This window comes from Pyxicephalus adspersus, chromosome 8 (assembly GCF_032062135.1).
Source record: "Pyxicephalus adspersus chromosome 8, UCB_Pads_2.0, whole genome shotgun sequence".
In the NCBI taxonomy this organism is placed as follows: Eukaryota; Metazoa; Chordata; class Amphibia; order Anura; family Pyxicephalidae; genus Pyxicephalus; species Pyxicephalus adspersus.
In genome coordinates this window covers 2,063,196-2,079,472 of record NC_092865.1, presented here as the reverse complement: position 1 = coordinate 2,079,472, position 16,277 = coordinate 2,063,196, and the positions used below count along the sequence as shown (strand labels likewise).

At 40.5% G+C, this 16,277-nt stretch overlaps 1 protein-coding gene across 1 annotated transcript in view; it reads left to right on the top strand.

The window, feature by feature from the left end:
• ST3GAL3 (ST3 beta-galactoside alpha-2,3-sialyltransferase 3) overlaps positions 1-16,277 on the top strand; it is a gene marked incomplete in the record, with an annotated part of 186,073 nt that overhangs the window by 60,235 nt on the left and 109,561 nt on the right. The window contains 1 exon segment of the mRNA XM_072419309.1: positions 7,039-7,086. Coding sequence (XP_072275410.1) covers positions 7,039-7,086 — 48 coding nt within the window.

The following is a 16,277-nucleotide window of genomic DNA, read 5'->3' as shown; positions in this document are numbered from 1 at the left end:
TAGGAGTCTGCTCAGGATGAAACTTGTCTGTAAACTTGTAGATTAGAATAATTCTCCTTTTTTCTGAGAAAATCCAGAAAATTAGTTTCAGGTTTGTTGTGCAGAAGAAGAAACTCCCGTCCGGTGAATAACCCCTTACTACTGACTTTATTTTCATTTAAACAAAAAAAAAAAAAAAAACACCTTGAATTCTGCAGAGCCCTCCATCCCTCCACAATTGGCTTCCATTAGGTCCTGTGCCATTCTGGATTCTTTCTTCATTCCAGCAAGGAGGAAACTGTGCTCCACCATCTTCTCATGTCTTCTTTCTTGCACTGCGCAGGTATGAGATCAGGTAACCTTTGCTCTTTGAGATGTAATTAAAAAAGTGCCGATCTCATTGCACATGCGTGCAGATTGCATGCACAATGTTGCATTGTGGGAAAGCTTCTTGTGCGCATGCTCAATCTTGGACCTGCCTGGAGCCTTCTGTAATATGCGCCGTATATATCCCAAAAAGCTGTGGAAATCTGGTAATAGGTCCGCTTTTAGGGATTTTTTTTTTTGTTGTCCCTAGGATGGAAAAGCAGGAGATACTGACCAATGAGAAGGCAGACATAAAAAGTGTCTTTACTAAGTAAGGCAGGGATGGTTAGCTCCTCTGTCAGACATTTGCTGCATTGGTATTGTTCTTCCTGTTGTGTCAGCCCAACGTACTGGGAATGGATGAAGGGTCCATAATTCAGGACCGTCTGATTAAAGCTCAGTTTTTTAGTTACCAAATTGGTTGTTGGTAACTATTTCAAGGTGGATAAGAATAGGAAAAAAAGAAAAGTATTGGGGGGTGGAGGGTTATGGCAATTAGTTTTTTTATATCTGAATATTATATGTGCATGTAAAAGTCTATATTGAACAGGTTTAATTACACAAACACATAGTAAACAATTACAGATTGCAAATCAAGATTGGTCCTGGCCCCATTAGTCTCTGTGGGGTAAATAGAATGCTAAACCACAATTCTCCTATAGATTCTAATCATAAAAGGTTCCATGGAGAAGTAAAAGAAATTGATACACCACGCAGTAAGCTTGGTCTCTGACGCATTTCGCATTATAGGCTTTCTCGGGATAGTGGGAACCATCATATAACTTATATGTATAGAAAAACACACAGTTTAAAATAGAACATAAAGGAATGTGACAAGGTATGCCGAGTGACTCCCCTGAAGAAGCAAGTATTGTGAAATGCGTTGGAATATCTTTTTTTTTAAACTTATGTATCGCGGTAAACTCATATTTTTGTTTTTAGATCTCTGTTTCAATTAATGTAACAATATAACCTTCCTGTATAAGTTTTACCAAAAATACGTTTTGTAAATAGCACTACTCCATTATGACCTGAAAAGATCCTCTTTTTGAATAAACTGAATCTATGTCTATCCATTCCTTGTTTTCCTTTAGTATGTATACTAGGGGTTGGTTGGTTCCATTACCATACTACTACCATACTACTAGGTAATTCTTTATGCTCTTTTATTATTATTAAACAGGGTTTATGTAGCGCCAACATATTACACAGCGCTGTACATTGAATACGGAATATTCTTCCAGTACCCCCTTCCCTATTTATGTATTTGTTTCTATGCCATCGGTCACTTAGAGAAAATCATCTCTCTTTGTGCGCCATGAGCGTTACATTAGGGAGTTCATAATGTTCATGTTGGCAGCGCTCCCTTCCAGGCCGGCTCTCTGATCTTCCATCTGTATAACATCTGGCCCAACCTCCTTCTCTATGTTTGTGTGTTAGTCTTGGCTGCAACTTTCTGCCAAAACAATCAAAACAACAACCACCGCTAAAGACACCGGGGAATGTTCATAAAATCAGTTTTCATCTAGAAATTAAACATTTATTAAAAACATTTAATAAAGTTGTTTCCCAGAATCTCGGGTTCATCATACGGAGACTCTTCGCCTTAATTACGGATCTCGTGACCCGGCGTAATCTTTCATTTCATTATAACTCTTCATTTTGGACCTTTTTAATTTGGCTACCAGAAAAAATCCACTTGAAATCCTGAGCTTATATGGACATCTTAGATCTGAAAGTTTATCTCTCGCTTCTATTCCTCTCTCTCTAGAAAATCTTTTAATGCAACAGAGAAATAAGACTCGAAAGCATTCCTTATAAGTGGAAGAGGAGCCGGTTTGGTCCCAGACCAAGTGAAGGTATTAGATTATCTGCATGACAGTGGGAAAATCCAATTTTAGGAGGATTTAGTGATGACAGGATCGCAATAATTGAGAGATATCATTCAGCTAGGAGACCTTCTAATAGATAATGTTATGTGAACCAAAACAGCAGGCTGCCTTAAAGCGGACCTAAACTCAAAAATTTTAGTTTACATAAAAAGGAAAAATTTGATTTTTTGTGCAGCACACCCCCTTTTGATCAAGAAAGATTGGGAGCGCAAAGCCTTCCGGGATACCTACGTCACGAGAGGCTCTTGGCTGCTCCTTTTGCACATGCTTTCATTTCGGGCATGCACAGAAGGGGCCCTTTCCTTAAGAATGTAAGAAAAACATTGTTGATCTCACACATGTGCAGTGCGAGATTGGGTGACGCATAAACAAGAACCCGGAAGAAGAGAAAAGGAAATGTTGGCGCCTGGCACTTCCTCTGCACTGGGACGACGTGGGACTCAAACAAGAAACCTCCTCCGAATCTGCAGGATTAAAGGTAACTGTTTTTTTTGTTTGGAATTTAGTTTCAAATAGAACTTGTCCCTGAAATGGGCAGCAAAACACAATCTGCATACGATGGCAATTAATAATAATAATAATAATTAATAATAATAATAATAATAATATTATTATTATAATAATATTATTATTATAATAATAAACGGGATTTATATAGCGCCAACATTTTACGCAGCGCTGTACATTAAGTAGAGGTTGCAAATGACAGACAGATACAGACAGTGACAAAGGAGGAGGAGAGGACCCGAAGAGCTTACAATCTAGAACGTGGGGGAAGTAGCACACAATAGGAGGAGGAGAGGACCCGAAGAGCTTACAATCTAGGACGTGGGGGAAGTAGCACACAATAGGAGGAGTTGAGGACCCGAAGAGCTTACAATCTAGGACGTGGGGTAAGCAGCACACAATAGGAACACAACACGCCAGCAAATAACACTCACGTGTTACAGTTCTTCCTCTACATCCCCTGGAACATCCCACATCTGGAAATATGCAAATGGGCATGCATGGGGTTACACCACTCTTCTGCACGATGTATTGAATGCCATGTGATATGTGGGGACATAAAACAGGTCTGACATGCAGCAAAGTTACACCATATCCAACCCTGGGACACAAATGTAATATATTGCAGCTGACAAATCTTTAGATGTAGTGATTGCATTTGTTTTCACTCGATGATCAGGTTTAGGGTCTTAGGGCTTAGTGCCTGATTTATTAAAGCTCTCCAAGACTGGAGTATAGACTATCATGAGTGAACCTGGGTGATCCAGCCAACCTAGAATGGATCAGGTCAAGGATGGAAAGCATTTGCCACCAAATTGCATATGACAATTGAGAAATCCATTCCAAGTTATTATGATGTCCATGAGCTAACATTTTCTACCGGAATTCTTTTGGGTTGAGCATCTTTGACCTGTCTGGGTGTACAGTGGGATAAATGGCTCTATATTAGGATGTATCTGGTCTATGAACCGGCGGCTCTGGGTGTAGAGTTGGGTGATGTCTATATATATATATATATATATATATATATATATATGCGGTGAAGGTGAAGATTTCTTCTTTTTCAGAAGTTCTTTTAAAATGGAATAAATGAAGTTTCATCACCTCAACGCAATCATTCTGCAAAATCCATGTTCATATTGGAAGCCTGCTGGGTATTTTTTATCTCATGTTGGATTCCCTGGGGGTGTTCGACATTCTCCAGGATTGAAAATATTTGTGATGTTATTTGCTGGAGTCACAAGATTCAAACACTTGAATATTTGTCAGTGATTAAGTCACCATTGATGAAGCTGTTATAAAGCATTGGTCCTGGAAGTGAGGTCTAAATATCTAATCTACAATGCTACGCCATGTGTGATGGATAGAATCAGGATTCTGGATATGACTTAACAATTCAGAATTGTTCTGCAGCCAGCACCACTAACACAATTTGGAGCTGACACGAGGACCTGGAGCCTTTGGATCATGTAAATAACAAGCTTTTATTTAGCCAAATCTAGAGTCCGGGAAAGCAGAACTTTCATTAAAAAATACACCTTTACTTCTGCAGATCCCTCCATCCTTCCAGAATCAGCTTCTATTCAGTCCTGCACTGGAACAAAGAATCCAAGATGGCGGGGGATTGAATGGAAGCCAATTGTGGAAGCCAGCAGGTGCTACCATCTTCCTGAGATTGGGTGATTTTTCCTCCTTAAAATGTAGAAAGTTCTGATCTCACTGTGTCACTTTCTTTTTACAATGCAGGAAAAGCCCTGCATGCACAGAAGAAGCCGCTTGATGTCTCCCAGGAGGCTTTGGGTTTCCCTTAAGTTGTGCAACATTGTAATTACAGCTGTGGTGGGAAAAGTTAGACTACGTACTCGTTGGACTTTTGTTGTTGGAAAGGATCTTTCACGTTCTGTTCGAATGACAAAAGACTGACAGCTGAATGAACAAGCGCTGTACATACATCACCGTTCGGCTCTATGATGAGGGGGGAGAACGAGCGAGCGGCACCCCGCTGTGTTCTCTATCCTTAAATTGCATTACGATGGTTCGTGGATCCACCAGGACAGATCCATGAACGACGTCGGACAGCGGCTGTACACATGTCAGATTCTCGTCCAAGATCATCTGACGTGTGTATGTAGCCTTAGAAGTGAGCCCTCGCCACTCTGTAGAATAAATTGCATAAAAAATAGACGCTTTTTTAATATGAAAGGTTATCTACCTACTTATAAAATGATAAAAATGTCACATGGTCAGTAGAAAATATTTTCTGATATGCAATATAATATACTAAGATCACAATACTTCCCGTACTGGATGAAGATATTATCTGAGAAACCGCTGCCTGTTCAAGTTTTGTGCTCACATATGTCTGACATGGATCAGCCTGGTGTAGTCTCTTGTTTTATTTCTTACAATGTTGCAATTTTTATCATTGCTAAATGAAGAGAGGAAATGTTTTCACTTGCAGGCAGCAGACTGGTGCTATCATGTAGTCACAGATTAAAGGATGGCTTTTTTTTTAATAAATAATTTAGAAAAACAATGCATGTCAGGATTTATTTTTTGTAATGTTATTAAATTATTCACTTTAACATTAGGAGCCGGCGTTCTCCACCGGGATACATTAGGAGCCGGCATACATGCTTCTCCTAATCTGTGTACCCACCGTGTGCCCTGCCTGCAGAAATGAAATGAGATTCATCTGTGCGATATGAAGATATGAAGTACTGCGCGAGATTTATGAGCTGTTCCTTGCTCCAGATAATCATCATATTTCTCGGTCTTATTTTCAGCAGCCCATAAATCTCTCTTCTTAGTTTTTCCTGCAAGTATTTTTGTAGCTTTGTTCAGCAACCTGTGAGGGTATTTATAGGAATGATCTGATGAATAAATTGTTGGGTTTTAAATGGGATTATCCTAAATTGGGAATTAGCGGAGTGATCTCTGATCCCGTTCTGTAACATGTGAAATATTCAGCTGGGAAATTCTAAAAATATCAGAAAATTCTGTAAACTTTATTAGGAGTAAAAATTCTAAATGATTGTTGTGCATGGCAGTGACAAGGAGGGAAAGGGGCACTGAGGCCGGGAGCACTGGAAGAAGAGATTTGTTGCCCCCATTACCCAATGACCCATCAGGTTTAAAAGTCAATGACTCAATCTGATTAGATAACACTTTCTCCTTTCTTTTTTTAAAGATATGAACTCTGCTCACCTTATAAAACTGTTTGGTATAGTAAGGATTATTATTATATATGATGTTTTTTTATAGCACCAACATATTATGTAGTGCTGTACAATAAATAGGGGTTGCAAATGACAGACAGATACACACAGTGACACAAGAGGAGGAGAGGACTCTGCCCCAAAGAGCTTACAATCTAAGAAGTGGGGGAAGTATCATACAATAGGGTGGGGGAGTAGTGAAGGTTTAGAAGACAGAAGAAGGCCAAAACCCCATGGAAGGATTTCCTTTCTGTTCTGGTAACAACAAAATAAGTATTTTTCATTTTTCTTCATTGATATCCCTGTGGACAATGGGTTGAATCTCCCCTTGGGATCTCAGGCAGCTATAAATACGTTACAAGGGGTCCAATCCTTTCACAAGGATTGAAAACGGATCTGATGGAGGAGCTCCACCTTCACGTCTGGTTGCACTTGGCTGCATTGGGTAAAATCAAAGAATTCTGGCATTGCCGTACCTAAACATTTTACATATTCATGATAGGCAGATGTGAAATTGTTCATTTTCAAAGATCTTTAAAGACTTCATAGCTGGTTTTCCTGGGAATGTAAGAACCTAGAAACACCTGTGGGTTGTTTACATTAGATGGCTAGAAGCCTGACGAGATTCTGCTGCAAAAAAAGAGGAAAAACAGGTAATATTGTACTTTAGTTCAGGGCTTGTTCACTCTGTTTGCCTCTTGCAGACCCTGGGCAGCTCACCTGTGCAACTATCTGCAAATCAGCCACCTGCCGAGTGCTGTGATAGGCGGTTGTATTAACTAAATGCCCCCAACCGCACCTGTCACTTGGCCGGTGGCTATTCTTGTGCAGCTCCAACTGGACCAATTCACAAGGGGCTGGGCAGCTGCTATTGTGAACAAGCCATGAAAAGATGATTATTTCCACAATGCTGACAACTGCAGAGGTGAATGGGAGTTTGATTTTTCTAATGCCCAATGTATGGAATTATTGTGCCAGTGATAAATTATTTTTTATTCTCTTCAGCTTTTGACTTTATTTGCTATTTTAGACACAATCCAGAAAGAAAGGATTGAATTTATCCTCTTGTGTTACAGATTCTATGCTACACGCCTTTGACTCCGTTGGACACAGTTTAGGCTCAGGTACAAAGAACCCTTCCCTCCCTCGCTCTCTCCTTTCCTCGCTGCCAACCTCCTGGCTCCGTATTGCGGCGGCAGTGCACCCTCCATCCTTGCATATATGACAGCCATGTTGGGAGGCATAGACGTGGTTTGCGCACGGAAGCTTTCCGTAAACCAACGCTGAACATAGGAAAGACTTCCCCGTCCTGACGCTTCTCATCTGATTCATATGTAATCTTAAATTCAGTATCCTGGAAATAACTCGCTACGCTTTGTACTTCAGAGCCTGACGTGCAGACCCGCATTACATTAGACGCACGCACTTGGATTTTTTTGCCCAAAGATAATAAAGTTTGTGTAGGGAAGTGATTCAGTTTCCCAGCAGTCACGGTCTGTTGAAATACGCGTCTAGGCAGCTCAATTGTATGTTTTAATGTGGTCAGAGATGACAACATTTAAAAAAGCGCCCCCCCCCCCCAAAAAAAAATGAAAGTTTTAATTTTACATTTGTATATGGTGAAGGAAATTTACCTCATTGATGACATCCCAATATAACATCTGGCTCTGTCGTAATTTATATTATAGAATATGTAAAATAGGGAAGAGTTATAATTTTTTATTATGAGGTCCCTTTTATTATTAAATATTATTATTAAACAGGGTTTATATAGCGCCAACATATTACGCAGCGCTGTAGTTTATTTTGACTTGCTTGTATTTTTAGGGAAAGTTTCAAGTTGGTTTAGGTAAAAGCACTGCGGCCTTTGTTGCACCATTTTGTGCTTGTTCATGCAGAGGGTTTTGCAGCAATTAAAAATGGGGTTTCCAATCATTTCACAGCCCAAAAAATCAGGATATCTGCAAAGCTTTCTCATTATAATTGGAATGGATAGGAGTGAAGCGGCATTGTGCAGCTTTGAGTGCTGAGATGCTTCATCACTACTTAGCATTTTGTAAGGCTTTTTTGAAAAGTGTTTTGGAAGCATTTGTGAGGGGGTATAGAACTACAAGCAAATGATATCCAACTAAATTTCGTTTTAAAGCCGGCTGGGAAGAAATTTTAGGTGCGTGGCAGCTCATGTATCACCCAAAAACAGCCGTGTGGTTGGTGAAAACTGCCGGGTGGTGCGCCCAGCAAAAAGGGGCTGGAAGAATGCTGATATGTGTAGATTTCTTTATTTCAGTCCTATTCCTGTTTAACTATATTGCTAGAAAACCAATCGTATTGTGATTTTTAAGGCCTGCAAATGCCAATGGGACCAAGTGCGTAAAATGGGGTGCTTGGTAAGCAGTAATCACATCACAAATTAACAATCCCTAAATGCCCCTGACCCTTAAAATGAAGATGGATTAGGCTAGTAATGTTACAAAATCTGTGGGTTGATAAGATAACAATGAATACTTCTTTCATTATAATAGGCTGCAAGGAGAATGTTTAGGCATCATGGTGGCCCTTCATTTCTAGGGTCCTAGGATACTATTTACATTAAGTTTTTATGTTATTCCTGTGTGTTTGCATGGACCGTCCAGACATTCCTGTTTCATCCCACACACCAAAAACATACTGGTAGGTTTAAAAACCCCACAGCGGTACCACCCTGTATAGGTACCAGACCTTGGAAGCTAAGTAGGGTCTGGCTAGTACTGGGTTGGAGGACCCTGTGAGAATTCAAGATTCTGCATTGTATGCATTTCAAGTGTTATGGGAAAAAGATATTTATAATAATAACTGTCATTGTCAAACTTCCAGCCTCCCTCCATTCAAGAGCTACAGCTTTCATATGACTTGTCTGGAGTGGGTCAGATAGCTCATTCCCTATTGCTCATGGTGGTGCCATCCTCTGTTTCCTCGCATTGCACAGTGGGGTGCACAGGCCTCCAACACTACCCGCTGCGTTAAATGCTGAAGCGTCTGACAGGGGCTGCATCTCTGGAATAGATGGTTGGCTTGCAGCAGAGGTGAGTATAATGTCTCATGTATGGGGCATTCTACCCTGATCGTCTCCATAATGGGGGCATTCTGCTCTGAATATTGCCATAATGGGGGCATTCTGCCCTGGTTATCGCCATATTTGGGACATTCTACCCTGATTATCGTTATAATGGGAGCATTCTCCCCTGATTATTGCCATAATGGGGACATTCTACCCTTATTATGACCTAATGGAGGCATTCTGCCCTGATTATCACTCTAATGGGAGCACTCCGCCATGATTATCACCATAATGGAGGCATTCTGCCCTGATTATTACCCTGATGGGGGCATTCTGCCCTGATTATCACCATAATGGGGGGCATTCTTCCCTGATTATCGTTATAATGGGGGCATTCTGCCCTGATTATCACCCTGATAGGGACATTCTACCCTTATTATGACATAATGGGAGCATTTCACACTGAATATTACCACAATGGGGGCATTCTTCTCTGATTATGACCATAACGGGGGCATTCTGCCCTGATTATCACCATAACCCAGGTATTCTGCCCTGATTATCACCATAACGGGGGCATTCTTTCCAAATTATCCCCCTAATGGGAGCATTCTGCTCTAATTATCGCCATAATGGGGGAATTCTGCCCTGATTATCACCATAACGGGGGCATTCTGCCCTGATTATTACCATAACGGGAACATTCTGCTCTGATTATGGCCATATTGGAGGCATTCTTCCCTGATTATCCCATAATGGGGGCATTTTTCTGCCCTGATCATCACCCTAATGGGGCCATTCTGCCCTGATTACCGCCATAATGTGGCCATTCTGCCCTGAATATCCCCTAATGGGGTCATGTTTCTCTAAATATACCCATAATGGCGGTATTATTCCCAGCAACCCTCAATTAATTCATTTCATCACAGGTTTTCCTGAGCCTTGATGCTGATCTAGATGAGTAGCTCAAGTGCACCTAACACTTTTTGCTGTTACAAAAATAATTTTATCTTTCTATCAATCTTTAATTTTAGGGCCCATTAACACATCTGTCATTCCTGCATTTTTAATGTGACTTCAGCAGCTCGTCATAATGTGTTCTGTACATGTGTTGACAAGCGTGTTTTGATGTGATTGGGACGGAGGGGTATTTCTTGTTTCCAGGGCTTAGCAAAGCATTGCAACAAAAAGTATTATTGATTAGTTTCCAGGTATTGTAAACTTGATGGGTTTTACAATCCTTTACTGAAGCATCAGAAAAACAATTACTGACTTATATTGCTCATACACAGTGTGGGAAGTTAAGTTAGGCTGGGAAGAAGCCATGGGAAGAAGCCATGGGAAGAAGCCATGGGAAGAAGCCATAGGCAGGTGGCAGCCCCTGTATTGTGACCCAACATTTCAGTAACAACCCAAAACAGGCGGGTGGTTACTGAAAAGAGCTGGGTGATGCACCCAGCTATGGAATTTATATACTCATTTCTATCCCTACAGTTATTACCCCCATACATTTATAATATATATATATATATATATATATATATTATATAAGCTCATAAAATAAAATACATTAAAAAAGGGCGAGGGGAAAATTAAATCTTTCACAATTACATTAGTTGCATAAAGGATGCAAATTATTTCCCGCTGTATAATTTCATTAAAACATTCATCTATAGGTATCGGTGGTGCAGCATGCACTGTGTATATATCACATCTGTTTATCCCAGGGTTCAGATCACATGGCAAGGAAATACCTTGTGCAACCTAAAATCAAGACACGTGTGTAAATGGCACACAATAAAAAAAAACTATACCGTTAATTAAAAAAAAATCAAAAGATATGGCGTTATGGAGGTAGAGTAAATTATTGGGTGTGCATCATTTAATTTGCAAATAAGATGTTTCCTATAAGGAAATATTTTATTGTTGTGAGTAAAGGGAATTTCCTGGGATAAGGTGCCCTAAGAAATCCTTATATAAATCCACTTTGCATAGAAGATGCAAACATCCAAAAGGTTTGTGACGCTGTCAAGATAAGGAAATAGGCAGAACAAGTGGAGTCTCACCTGGAGCATAGGTGTGAGTAGGTAAGCAAGGTCACATGACCGAGGCATTATCATTAATTGGTACAGGTAGCAGCGGGGGGAGGGAAGAAAGTGACTCATTTCATGTGCTATGTCTTCCCATTGCTCCTGGGCAGAAACAAATACACAAGACCAAGGTTTTCTACACAGATTGTGTAACAAATAATGAACATTGGAATGTGGCTCTTTGAAAAGAAAAAAAAAAGAAGCTTCCACTAGCAAAGTAGGTGATTCACCGAGAAAAATTGTGAGAGATCTTACTGCTATAATGTTTCTCCAAATATGGATGATGAAATGAGCTACAAATGTTTTCAATTTACAATGGGTGTATATCATTATTATTATTATTATTAATAATTATAATAATAATAGTAATAATATTAAACTGGAATTATATAGCGCCAACAAGATACACAGCGGTGTACATTAAATAGGGGTTTCAATTGACAGACAGTGACACAGGAGGGGGGGACCCTGCCCCAAAGAGCTTACAATCCAGAAGGTGGGGGAAGTATCACACAATAGGAGGGGAGATATGGAATGGTGGGAAGTAGTGAGGGTTTAGGATACAGAAGACGGGTAGGTGAGGGAGACGCGTTGGGTTGTAAATGAGCAGAAAGTAGGAGCAAGCCGAATAGGATGAGGAAGACCATTCCAGAGAGTCGGGGCAACTCCAGAAAAGTCTTGGAGCGGATAGGGGAGTATTTTTCTATCAGGTCAGAAAGGTAAATGGGACAAGAATTATGGAGGGATTTGAAAGCAAAGCACAGAAGATGAATAAAGATGAAGGTGAAATGGAAGCCAATGAAGAGAACTACAAAGAGAGGCAGCAGAAGAGGAGTGGTGGGAAGGCTGTGTATGGGGTAGGTAGGTGGGAATGTTGTGTATGGGGCAGATAGGTGGGAAGGCTGTGTATGGGGTAGATAGGTGGGAAGGCTGTGTATTGGGTAGGTAGGTGGGAAGGCTGTGTATGGGGTAGATAGGTGGGAAGGCTGTGTATGGGGTAGGTAGGTGGACAGGCTGTGTATGAGGTAGGTAGGTGGGAAGGATGGATGAGTCTGGCTGCAGCATTCATAATAGATTGTAGAGGAGAGAGTCGGCTTAGTGGAATACCAGAGAGGAGGAGGTTACAGTAGTCCAGACGAGAGATAAGAGCATGTACAAGGAGTTTGGTGGTCTCTGGGGACAGGTAGGGGCGGATTTTGGAGATGTTGCGTACGTGAAAGTGACCGGACCAGGAAATGTTCTGAATATGGGGGGGGAGGAATTGAAGGTGATGCCAAGACAACATACCTGAGGAGAGGGATGAATAACAGTGTTAGGAATAATCAGGGGGAGATTTGGAATTTGAGGGGGGAGGATGATTTCTGTTTTATCCGGGTTGAGTTTCACAACCATTTTTAGTCCTGAAATCCCTGACAGCAGGTGGTGATTTCCTCAGCCATACAATATCAATAAATATTGGTTGAGTTCAGGACTTTTGTATCTGTTATACAGAACATTTTGCAATACTCCCCCTCCCCCTAAGTAGTTTTTTTGTTAATAAACCAACCCTGCCAGCAGCTCTTGATGGAATTGATGATTTTGATTCAGCTACTGTGCATGGTGAACACATGGTTCCAGGTACTCCACTCTGTTCCCGTCATAGTACCGGGATGCATGCTGTGCTGCACGTGCATAGCTCAGTGTGTGTAGAAGAGAAAACAAATACTATAATGATAGTGATATTATAATGATTTCTGCCACATGATGATTGGTGAATCTGACTTTCAGCCAACATTCTGTGGTGGAGAATTAATCACTGCTGTTGAAAACATTCAATGTCAGATTTCATTGCTTTATAAATAGACCCCATAATGCATTTTTTTGGAAAAAAAAATTTAGACTGCTGGAGATTTTTTAAACTTTTTTTTGCTTTGAGGGCCTTTGCCAGGACGTCATAGCTATTGCTGTAATGTTGATCACAAGACCAGTCAATGGAGGTGCCATTCTACCATCATTTTCTCTGTGGATGGTGAGCATACCTGTCCTATTATTCATCAGCAATTTCACCCTAGCACACTGCAAACAAGCTTTAAATTGTCAGTGGAGCATGCTGCAGGTCTGTGCTGCCTATTAGTATCTCCAAACAAACCCATCCACAATTACATATTGCCTGGAGCTGATGGCTCGAACATCATTCCTCAGCTATCTCAATAAACATTCTCTGATATTTAGGTATTAGGGGAATGCAACCATTACTTTCATACCTCTGTGGGCTAGACAGGTCAAGTTTGCAAATCTTTGCTGCTTCTTTTCTCTACTTATATTTTATGATTATTACCACTCCTTTGTAAAGCCACATCTGTGTTTTACCACTGATATCTCAACACCATAATTAGGTTGGAGCTTTTTTTGGAGAGTTATGTGAAAGTACAACTAAACCCGGGATTAGACCTATCCTCATTCTATTGCAGGGCGCCAACATCTTTCTTCTTTGCTTCCTAAAGATAATTTCTAAAGATTACATTTTCTAGTAAAAATGTCAGTTTGAAGCAGAACTAAACCCTGTGTATACTCACCTGTCCCCGTTCAATTGTGGGCGCTGCCATTTTCTTTCATCCCTTCCATATTTTGATCTTTGTTTATGATTAGCTGGGCTGATGGAACTTTGTACTGGTGCAGCGGAGTTTATTCATTCCCGGCATACGCAGAGGAAGGCGGATTGCCAAGTGTCTGGTGACCAAAGCTGAAGCTGCGCATGTGCAGCTTAGCTTTTTGGCATATACCCGGAGCGTTCAGGCAGGTAGAAGGGAATATTGCAGAATCCCTGCCTGGTCGTAGATTCTTAAAAATGGAACTTTGGAGACTTGCAAGTGACAGACAGTGACACAGGAGTAGAAGTGGTTGGACTCTGCCCTTTGCAGCCCTGGGTCCCAGGTTCAAATCTCAGCCAGCACACTATCTGCATGGAGTTTGCAGGTTCTCCCATGTTTGTGTAGGTTTCCTCTGGGTACTCCGCTTTCCTCCCACATTCCAAAAACATGCAGTTAGGTTAATTGGCTTCCCAAATTGACTTAATAATGACTATGGTAGGGACATTAGATTGCGAGCCCTTGTGAGTGACAGCTAGTGATATGACTACATACTTTGTAAAGCACTGTGGTATATGTTAGCGCTATATAAATAAGAAAATAAGGGTTGCAATAAAAATTGTCCTAAGTAAAATTTAGGGCTAAAAATATCCTTTTGTAAACTAATTTAATTTGCTGTTTGGAGCTCAGTTTTGTTCAGATGGACGTTTTTCTTTTGTAATGGTGCCAATGTCGTTTATAGCCATCATCCAGTACTCTCCGTCCCTCTCACACTGGTTGTCATTGAAAGAAATAAAAGAAGTTAACAATATAAGCAGTGAACCTAGTCCAAAACAAAGCACGGTAAGTCAGCAATGGGAAAAAATTAGCTGCAGGAGCCTACATACAATAACCGTGATTGGGTCTATTCCCTCTGCTTGCTATTTTTCTGGCAGAGCTTGCACAGGACAGGTCCTCTTGAAATGCCAGAGAATTCCCTCCTTTGGAACGCACTAATGCAATAATTTAATAGGATTATTCCAGTTGTGTTTGATTTACAGACGCTAATCATTTCCTATAACTGGAAGCTGCAGTTAGATCATTTCGACTTTCAATTTATTTGGCAGAGATAATCATAACTGTTTGTGGAGAGAGTTTTGTATGAAAGATCATTTGTATGGCACATCATTCACGCTTCTGTCGAGCGGCGCTCATGTCTCCGGGCAGCCTAACATGATTCACATTTTGATGCCAAGAGGTATCGTTGCTTCACATGTTTACATTGTCATTTTGTCTGAAACAATCCGAAAAAGAATTTATTACAATTGGATGAAGGGAAAACATTTAGAAGTTGGTTGTTTCATTGGGCCTGATTTAATAAAGCTTTCCAAAGCTAGAGAGGATACACCTGGATCAGTCAAGCTGGGTGATCGAGCAAACCTGGAATGGATCTGGTCAAGAATTCAAAACATTTGCTAACTAATAGCAAATGACTTTGAAGAAATTGCATTCAGGTTTGCTGGATCACCCAGCTTCACTGATGAAAGTGTATCCTTCCCAGCCTTAGGGAGCTTTAATAAATCAGGCTCATTGTATTTAAAGCTTGATGAACTTTTATGCTTCATCATGCAAATAATAAGGGAACATTTTAGAGTTTTTAGTAAGAAGTTTTTTTGAGAAATGTGTATTGTTGACTTGGCTTTTGGAGTGATGCCATCAATTAGGTTTTTTGTTTGAGCCATAAAATAGTGATTTTGATCACAAGGATAGAGGTTTGAAATCGTCCTTGGAGAACCAAGTGGAAAAATCTGAAATTTTCATACATTTTTTTCTTTTGTTGTCCTATTTTGATTTAATTTTAAAATTATAAATTGTAAGCATAACTAACCCCTGTGTACACTCACCTGTCCCCGTTCAGCCTTGAATGCTGCCATCTTTTTTTCTTCTTGTTCTTGTTTTGATCTTCGGACGTCTTGATTGGCAGGGCTGGGGTGATGTTACTTCCACACAAGCATGCAAGCTTATGCAACTCATCGTTTTTGTCAGTTAAAGCAGAAATTTCATTAAAAGAAAAAAATACCACTTACCTTTACTTCTGCAGAGCTCTCGATCCCTCCACACCTGGCTTCCATTCCGTCCTGAGCCATCCTAAATTCTCCCTTCGTCCCAGCGCAGAGGAAGTGCTGGGCTCCGCCATCTTTTTCTTTCTTCTGTTGATCTCGCACAGCGCAGGCATGTGATTGGGCGGCTTCTCCTCATTTAAATGTAAAAAAAAAGCACTGATCTTACTGCGCATGCTGCACTTTTTTTCATTGCATGGAAAAGCCCATTCTGTGCATGCCTAAAATCACGGAGCAAAGGAGCAAAAGATTCAGCCAGAAGCCTATGTCAATCCTGCCTGATTGCCAATTTTTTATTATGGACCTTTAGTTCCAATTTAATACTCATTTTTGATTTCACAACCAAACTATATTAGGTGGCCACATGAACTAGTGGGTAGAAGTTTCTGGGGAATCCTTGTGATTTGTAATTACAATTTCCAACAGTTTGAAGTGACTAGAATTCATTCAGGCAGTTACAATAGAATTACAAAGAACACAGTCATCATAACTGACTAAATATTTCGAGATCTGTTGCTGTGG